The following is a 9,796-nucleotide window of genomic DNA, read 5'->3' as shown; positions in this document are numbered from 1 at the left end:
TTTTTTGTTTGTATTTTTTAGGTTTTTATTAGGTACACAGCCAATGCACGTCACTTGACATACAGTAACTGTCCCACTATGTTATGATAAATCAAGCAATTAGAGTGCGCACAAGGCAAAGAATGCTAGCGTTTTATAAATATAATACAAACGCACTATTGCAATTACAACACATTTTCCATAGGTCTGCACTGTTTGTAGGTGAAGAGATGTTTAGTCAATGATTATGTACAGGTCACATGACTCATCGTCAAAACAAAAGCACTACATTGAACTTGTTATAAGTCAGCATAGTAAGCGGTGAATATGTGTGACAATAGTGGTTCTTTTATGGTCTCTGACAAGACTCCAACCCGCAAATCTGATCTGACAACAGCAATCAGAGAATGTTGGAGCAAGAAGGAGAGTACTGTTTGCCACCCATTGAGTCCATGTCTTAGAGCAGGGGTGTCAAACTCATTTTAGCTCAAGGGCTGGACTATTAAAATCATGGCATTAAAACTATAAAATAAAGACAACTTCAGATTGTTTTCTTTGGCCAAAACTAGAACAAACACATTATGAAAATATGACAATAAAAATATAGAAAACAATACCGGCAGCGGTAAAGTTTAGAAGGAAAGAAGAAAGTGAATGAATGTTTATAACTGAATAAATTGATATATGCATAAAAATGTTTTCTTTTGTATTAAAAAAAAAAAAAAAGAATTAAGTAACGTTTATGACAACCTTTTTCCAAAACACAATATAGAATGTGGGATGGATCAGGATAATGCATACATTTATGATTTGTTTTCAAAACGGTTACAAAAAAGTGGGACCCCAAAAATTTACAGTGGGACCCCATTTTTATGACTTGACGGGGTCCCTGGGACCCATTTTGAAAATTTGTAGTGCTGGCACTGATGGAGTATTGTATTAATACTAATCAAATATCATCCCAGGGGCCATAGATAATTCATTAGCGGGTCGGATCTGGCCCGCAGCCCTTGACTTTGACACCACTGATCTTCAAAGATACAAATCATTGCTATTGTGACATCCAGTGGACACATTCAGAACAGTTGTTTCTTTCGTTCTAAAATTTCAGGTTAATTTTTGTATTTAGCAAACTCATCCTGCGGGCCGAATAAAACCTGATCCAGCCCTTGTGATGTAAGTTTGACACCCCTGCCTTAGAGACTGCAAGCTATTATAAAAGCCAGAGATGTTGCAACAAAGTGCTGGTGGTGTGTTATGATTTTTTGGTTGTTTGTTTTTCATGATTACCTAATTTCCCTTTGAGTTCAGTGATTCCATAATTGTTTCATTCTGTCTTATCTAAAAATATAACTGTTACTGACTACCACAATTTATTTTCTTGACTAATTTCAGTGTTTCTTTTCTGTCTTATCTAAAAATGTAACTGTTACTGACTACCACTATTTCTTTTCTTGGCTAATTTCAGTGTTTCTTAGAGCCAGAAAGTTGGCATAGCTATAGTTTTTGTCATATCTGTCATCCGCTTTTTTATACAAAATTAAACATACTTTTTTGCCAGGGGTTGTATGCGTTGTTTCATGATCCCTCCCACTTCTGTAAATATGCACTTCATTGAATTAAAGGAAAAAGGACTATGAATGTATTTTATTTCCATGTCTGTTCATGAATGACCAAAGTGTTACACAGTATAGTATAAACAAAGGAGGGATGAGACTCATGGGTTTTCTCTCCACCCACTTCTTATTTCCTCTCATCTACTCCTGGACTCCTATATACTTTCAGACACGGACTCTCCCTGTCATAACAATCTGGAAAACAGAATGACTGACCTCACATTTTTTTAATAGCCCTTCAAAATTTGATAAGCTGTCTGTGTAAAACTGCGAGTACAAAAAAAGAAAAGTTAGACTGAAAGGTATTTTGGTGACCATGGCAAAACAAACATGTCATATCTACCTGGCTCTGCTTCTGCTGCCTCTGTTTGCATTCAGCACAGGTAAGAACTGTTTTTAAAAAAAATCTTTCATATATGACATTTTACATGATGCATGATTGGGAATTAGATGATTACAATAAGATAAGTATGGGTTGTCCTGTAAATATCGCTAATGAACATAACTCTGAATAGAAAGTGGCGGGTGTTTGATGGTGCATGGTTTCCTCACCTTCTCAGATGCCAAGATGGACATCATCACCAGTAAGCAAGATGTTCAAGTTGGAAATGAGATTTTACTATTGTGTAAAGGTAAGTTTTTGCACAAACGTAACTTTATCTGTGTCTCTAATGCATGTGTGGGCCACTTGTAATTGTCAGACTCCCCAAATGCTTCAGTTAAAACTTCCTGTTCTCCTATAGCTGGGGGCGAGGGAGATATAACGTGGCAAAAGAATGGCATGGTGATTGATGAAGAGAGTGTATCAAAGGTGGACGAGACCTCTTCTAAACTGCTCATCAGGAATGCCACAGTGGAGGATGGTGGCAAATACACCTGTTTGTGTGAATTTGACAGCGGACACCAGGATGACGTTCAGACGGAGCTTTATGTTTATGGTACGTGACATATCATGCACTTTGGCATATACAGTATAGTAGCAGCATACACCATCAGGCCAGTTTATAAAGAAAACCTTGTTTTTATTTATACAACATTTATTGTTAAGCAGCATGGGAGTGTAGTTCTGGGGGTTTGAACCTTTTTGACCTCAGGGCCCAACTTTTCCACTAAAGATGGGCCCACTCAAATATTAACACTGAATTTAGTCATCTTAAACTTGATTTTAATCTTACTCAAAATCTATCCATCCATCCATTTTCTACCACTTGTCCCTTTCGGGGTTGCGGGGGGTGCTGGAGCCTATCTTAGCTGCATTCTGGCGGTAGGCGGGGTACTGCCTGGACAAATCACCACCTTATCGCAGGGCCAACACAGATAGACAGACAACATTCACACTCTAGGGCCAATTTAGTGTTGCCAATCAACCTATCCCCAGGTGCATGTTTTTGGAGGTGGAGGAAGCCGGAGTACCCGAGGGAACCCATGCGTGTCACGGGGAGAACATGCAAACTCCACACAGAAAGACCCCGAGCCTGGGGATCAAACCCAGGACCTTCGTATTGTAAGGCACATACACTAACCCCTGTCCCTCAAGGACCAATTCAGTTTGAGCAGCAGGTTGTTGTGGTTTGTAAAGCCTACACATGGCCCACAATAAATAGATAGTCAATAAATACATAAACAGTACAGCAATACAACCCTCTGAAGAATTCAAAAGTTTAAGAGTCTGGCTACAGAGGGCACGAATGATTTGGAAAAGCGATTTGTTTTACACGTAGGAAGGGCATAACGTTGGCAACAGAGAGAATTTACCTGCAAGGACATGGCTCGGGGCGGCAAAGTCATGGCTGGGGGAGGCTAAAATGCTCTTTGCTTTTCTAGGGATTTGTGGGTTGCAGAATAAGTTTAAGTGTCTTAGTTTTACTCCGGTAATCTTAGAGAAAGACTTAAAAATACTAGTCATGTTATGGTTTACTAGGGGAGGTGACGGCGACAGACACTAGATGGCAGTAAGGTTCACTAATTTATTATATATATATATATATATATATATATATATATATATATATATATATATATATATATATATATATATATATATATATATATATATATATATATATATATATATATATATATATATATATATATATATAATAATAATATCAACAATACAACTAAACTATAGAATGAAGTGTGTGACCAAAATACAAGAGTGTGAAGTAATACTATGTGTGTAATTTAACTGAAGTGTGTTACCAAAGTGTTGACGAGAGCAAACGGGCAGTCCATGGGGCAGGCAGGTGACCCGGGCGAGAGAGAAGCATCAGAAGAAAGTCCAAGCGGGAGGTCGAGAATCCAAAAGGCAGTCCGGGGGGCAAGGGGAACAACGAGGGATCACAGGGGAACACGGGAAGCGCTGCGGGAAGACAACAAGAACATCAGAACAATGGAAACATGGAAGTCACAGGGAAGGAGCGAGTTCGTGGGATGGAAGCCAGATACAGGACGCTTACAAGGGTAAAGAAGACTATACTCCGGCGCTGCCTGGCAGGTTCTACGAGCTTATGAAGGCAGGTCCTTCATTAAGTGCAGGTGTGCAGAACGCCGGTGATCGTTTGCAGCTGGCGGCTGCCGCGGGGCGGAGACGCGCACGGCGCGCTCCTGGATGTGCGCGCCCGTGGGCGTGTCCCGAGGTGCGCTCACTGGAGCGCACAGACGGATGAGAGGCGTTGGCAGGAGCCTGAGCCGTAACAGTACCCCCCTCCTTATGGACAGCTTCCAGATGTCCTACTGGTCGTACCACAAACAAAAACACATGAACAAAAGTCAAGGGTGGGCGGAGGGGTGAACTGGTGGTGGGTCGCCGGCCCAAATGTCCGCGAATCCACCGGGGACGGGTCTGGTGGCGGCGGCGAGTAGAATGCCGCTGAGGCCGGCGAGGCGGGCGACCAAGGTACGGCCACCATCTTGGCCGTCGGAAAGGCGGACGCGAGTGGCGCTATGGTGCGTCTCGCCGGAGACGAGGAGGTGACATCAGAGGCAAAGAGGATGACGTCATTGGCGGCGTGGAAGCGACAGACATCGGCGGCGAGGAAGCGGCAGATGTCATCGGCGACGTGGAAGCGGCAGATGTCATCGGCGGGGCAGGCGAGGAAGACGTCATCGGCAATGCAGGCATGGAAGCAGCAGGCGTTGTCGGCGCCGGAGACGAGGACGGCTGAGGATCAGGCCGAGGTGCAGAGGTCGACACTGCAGGTCGAGGGGCAGAGGTCGAGGCCAGCCTGGAAGCTGGCGGAGACGCAGGAGTCAGCCTGGAAGCTGGTGCTAGCTCGGAGGCTAGTTCGGGGACAGGTGCTAGCTCGGACGCTAGCTCGGGGTCAGGTGCTAGCTCGGACGCTAGCTCGGGGTCAGGTGCTAGCTCGGACGCTAGCTCGGGGTCAGGTGCTAGCTCGGACGCTAGCTCGGGGACAGGTGCTAGCTCGGGGACAGCTGCTAGCTCGGACGCTAGCTCGGGGACAGGGGCTAGCTCGGACGCTAGCTCGGGGACAGGGGCTAGCTCGGTGACTGGTGGCTGCGGCTGAGAAAAGCAGAAGACAGGGGGTATTTGTCTGGCAGGTGGTAGCCTGTCTGGGTGCAGCTGTGCTACCACATCAGCACAGCCACCAGTGCTAAAATGGAAGACACTGTGCGCGCCCGTGGGCGTGTCCCGAGGTGCGCTCACTGGAGCCCACAGACGGATGAGAGGCGTTGGCAGGAGCCTGAGCCGTAACAAGTCAGGCTCTTTCGGTCTTTAACTGAAAGACAGTGAAACCACAAAAAAAAAAAGAAAAACACATAAGACTCAATAAATGCTTGACAAAAACGACAGAGTATTTAATAATTATATCTAACCCACTTACAGTTAACAAAGTAAACCTTGTTAAATAATATTAAACCATGTTTTAATCACAAAAAATATTATCAAAGCTTAGGTCAGGCTAATTAAAAAAAATAAATACTATGCTAAATAATAATTTGTGTTTCTTGAATAAAGTGTCAATGAAGATTTAGTGCAAATGAAAATACAGCTTCATTACTTTAGTCATATTTATTGCACTTAAATTGTTTTGCTATGACTGCAGCTTCAAACTTATACTGTTTGTTTGAAATTGTCATTACTGCCACAAGTGGTGGAAAAGTGTATTAAAACTGAGTACCGCTGGGGCCCATACCGACCACAGCTGGGAAACAGAATTTTTTTTGGCGGCTTCTTAGGGAGTGCTCGTGGCCCAACAATGGTTAAGAAAAACTAGTGTAGTACATCTCCACGACCCAAGAAAATTATTGATTTAAAAAATGGATGGATGGATAAATTGCAGTGAAACTAAATAACTGAAATCAACAAACTCTCTTTTTTAAAATGTATTTATTAATCTAAAATATTGAATTGAATGATTTGGTGCATTTGCAAACAGCTAAAATTATGCACTAAGAAAACTATTACCTGCTACCAAAAAATTTGAAAATATATGTACGTACAACACTTAAAACCTTTAGTATATCAGTATATGGAATTAAATTATGGAATAGATTAAGCAAAGAAGTGGAACAATGTACTAATATGATCCAGTTTATGAAAATGTTCATACTTAAAGTGTTTAAAAAGTACAAGAAGAATCCTGATAAACATATTGAACCTTGTCAAAAAATGTATCACTTTATTCATCTCATAATGTGAATCATAACTTATAAACAAGTATTTATTCATAAAAATGTATTTATTTATGTATTCGTGAATACTTTATAAGTGTATTAACCTATATACAATAAATAATTGATTGATTATTAATTTGTTTATTTATCCTTTTTTAATGTATTTACAGTATTTATGTACTTATTTGTTTATTCACTGTTGTGTTACAGATTGAGGACAAACAAATGTGAAGCAAATTGCTATGAAACAGAACGGGGTAGAATTGAATAAGCTTTACTTATTCCTACTCTTATTCTGACATGTTGTAATGAGAAACTACAAATATGTGATACACAATATTATCACTGTGTGTATGTTTAACATCCACTAATACCATGAACAAACACTAATGACAATGGAGCCATTGACTATGTAGTATTGTAGTGGTCAGTGACGTGCGGTGAGGTTCATGGCTGGTGAGGCACTGACTTCATCACAGTCAGATTTACAAACATATGAACCCTAAATAGTATCTTATTCACCATTTGATTGGAAGCAGTTAACGGGTTATGTTTAAAAGCTCATACCAGCATTCTTCTCTGCTTGGCACTCAGCATCAAGGGTTGAAATTGGGGGTTAAATCACCAAAAAACATTCCCGGGCGCGTTCCGCTGCTGCCCACTGCTCCCCTCACCTCCCAGGGGGGTGAGCAAGGGGATGGGTCAAATGCAGAGGACAAATTTCACCACACCTAGTGTGTGTGGCAATCATTGGTACTTTAACTTTACACATACAAACTGTAGCACACAAAAAAGCACATTTAATAAAAAAAAACGTTATTATGGTCTTACCTTTACTTATAAATGAAGTCCATGCGCAGCTCCTTTTGAACAAAAGCATCGATAACTTGTTTATATAAGTCTTCCTTATCTTTCTTCAGTTTTAAAAGTCTCTCTGTCTCGATGGAGATCTTCTTTTAATTATTACCCCCTGCTTTGATTGAAAGTCCAGTTTAGAAAACTGTTTTATTTTAGATATGTAATCCTCCATGTTAAAAGTTCAGGCGAGAGGAAAAAATAAACGATCGCTAACTGTTGCTGCTTGTTGTCACTTCTTCTGCAGCCGAGTAGTCCCAAGAATGATATCTGGGATCACTACCGCCCTCTACCACCAGGAGGCGGGATTACTGTGAGCCTCACACAGTGCGTCTTTTGCAGCCGTTTTATGATTGCTCAGTACAAGAAATATGTTACACACATACAGTTGTTGACAAAATACACACATTATATACCTAAGCTAACTAAACTATGGAAATGTATAATATAATTCATTTAGCAATGCGGTCTCACTGCACAGCAGGCCAGCAGTTAGCCGAGTCATTGCGCAATCCATCGTGAGGCTCAACTCAGTGACGTGCCTCAACTGGCTGGTGACTCACCGCAAGTCTCTTCTCAGTGTGAAAATTCAGCGATTTTGAATAAAAATAATCTAAAACTGGTGAAGTTAAATGGAAAATAACTTTATAGTATAATCACTGGGTACAGTATAACAATTTAATAATTTTTTTTTCTTTTTACATTTTTTTTCTTTCCATGATGGCACGTGAGGCCCCGCCTCACCTGCCTCCCCTGACTGCACGTCACTGGTAGTGGTCTACGTAGCCTTTATGTGTAATAAGCATGCAAGGATCAATTCCCTATTAAATGTGTAAATTACAAATTATTCAACATACATTAAGAACTGTGCACCCAAGTAAATAATCACCTTATGCTGGCCTTATGCTTATGCTCGTCAATTATAGTGAACTATATTGTACCAAAAACATGCATCCTGTATCTCTTGCAAGACGGTCCTTCATTTGGAAGCACCCCCACCTACCATGAGTTTTTGGAGGGTACAGATGGGATATTGCCTTGTCTGGTGTACGGCCAGCCGGCAGTGGAGGTTCGCTGGATATACAACAAGGAGCAGAACTCTTTTTATGGTAAGTGTATCATTCATTACCTATAGCACAGGTGTCAAACTCAAGGCCCGGGGCCAAATCTGATTCGCCACATCCTTTTATGTGGCCCGCAAAAGCTTGGAAAAATTGTTCTCAGATAAATACAATGTAAAACTTAAAACGATAATACCGTAATTCTGGACTATAATCCTTTTTTTTCCTCAAAACTCGACAGTGCGCTTTATAACCCGGTGCGCCTAATGTAAGGAATAATGTTGGTTGTACTTACCGACCTCAAAGCTATTTTATTTGGCACATGGTGTAATGATAAGTGCAACCAGTAGATGGCAGTCAAAAATAAGAGATAAGTGTAGATAGCACTATGATTGCAATATGTCTCAAGTAAAGAACACCAACATTTTAAATATTCCATTGAAAATATAGAACATTACACCTGACGCTCAAAAATCTTTCAAAATGTTTTACTACGACTTTGGTAAGCTATGAAGCCGCACCGCTTGAAGGATTGTCGGCGCATTAAACATACAAGTATTATTATGGTGTGTGTATAACGTAAGACATATTATATGGCGTTTTTTTTTGCAGTATTATGCAAAAAAAACTTGTCTTACCTTTTGGTACCTGCTGATCTGTCCTGAAAAAGTCCTGAAAGTCCTGAAAAATTGCGCAAGTCGATAAGCTTCTTCTTTTTCCTCTATCTTCTTGTTATGGGACATTCATCCTCCGCTGTTGCCATTTCTAATATAAAGTAGTGTAAAGTTCATACTTATATCTGTCAGTAAACTCGCCATGAAAGCGCTAAAACATACCGGTGTGGTGAGTTTATATTAATCACCCAAGGAACTTTAGTTATTAGAGTTCCGGTGGGACGGTTAAGTCTGAATGTCATTAAAACAGTTAACTCCATCTTTTGACACTTCTTCAACTCCCATCCTTGCATGCTATACCGCTACAACAAAGATGACGGGGAGAAGACGCTGTCGAAGGTGAGCCACGTAAATAAGACCGCTCACAAAACGGCGCATCCGGAAGCGACTGTCAGAAAGCGGCTTGAAGATGATCTGTAAAACATAATCTATGCAACACTTTGACCAAAGAACCACCATTACATGTTACAGTATGTACACCACAAGAAAATGTTTTAAATTTTGAAAAAAAAAATAATAATAATATGACCCCTTTAATGCGCCTTATAATCCGGTGCGCACTATGGTCCGGAAAATACTGTACTAACGGTCTGGAATTTTACGGCAGGTTACCGTTTTATTGGTAATCGTTACAACCGTGTTGTGTGATAATCAGTCCCTAAGGTCATGCAGGGAGACATTTGATTGATTAGACAAATGCGTTGCGGATGAGTGCTGCATAAATTTGATTGGCGCAAATGTCGACGATTGGCCAAAATGTATGAGGGAATTGCGGGATTAGGTAAAGTTGCTGCATAGCGCACAATTTGCCGGAATTGGTTGAATTTGCATAAATTAGCGCGATCGCAATATAACTAAATCCTAGAGGGACTGAATATTACCATGACACGCCCCTTTGAGGGCTTCCGTAACTGCAATGTGACCCAAGATGAAAATTTGTTTGATGCCCCTGAGCCACAGTAAACTGCCAATC

General features: G+C 41.0%; 1 protein-coding gene across 1 annotated transcript in view; it reads left to right on the top strand.

Annotated features, from left to right (window-relative positions):
• Window positions 1-1,753: 1,753 nt before the first annotated feature.
• Window positions 1,754-9,796, top strand: part of ncam3 (neural cell adhesion molecule 3) — a 30,800-nt gene continuing 22,757 nt past the window's right edge. The window contains exons 1-4 of the mRNA XM_062063516.1: window positions 1,754-1,978; window positions 2,156-2,227; window positions 2,339-2,533; window positions 8,060-8,197. Coding sequence (XP_061919500.1) covers window positions 1,912-1,978; window positions 2,156-2,227; window positions 2,339-2,533; window positions 8,060-8,197 — 472 coding nt within the window. The 5' untranslated portion in view covers window positions 1,754-1,911. The remainder of the gene's footprint in view (window positions 1,979-2,155; window positions 2,228-2,338; window positions 2,534-8,059; window positions 8,198-9,796) is intronic.

The sequence above is a fragment of the Entelurus aequoreus genome, linkage group LG11, assembly GCF_033978785.1.
Source record: "Entelurus aequoreus isolate RoL-2023_Sb linkage group LG11, RoL_Eaeq_v1.1, whole genome shotgun sequence".
Taxonomy (NCBI): domain Eukaryota; kingdom Metazoa; phylum Chordata; class Actinopteri; order Syngnathiformes; family Syngnathidae; genus Entelurus; species Entelurus aequoreus.
Note: the sequence above shows the minus strand (reverse complement) of the source record. Positions and strands in the feature narration are given on the sequence as shown.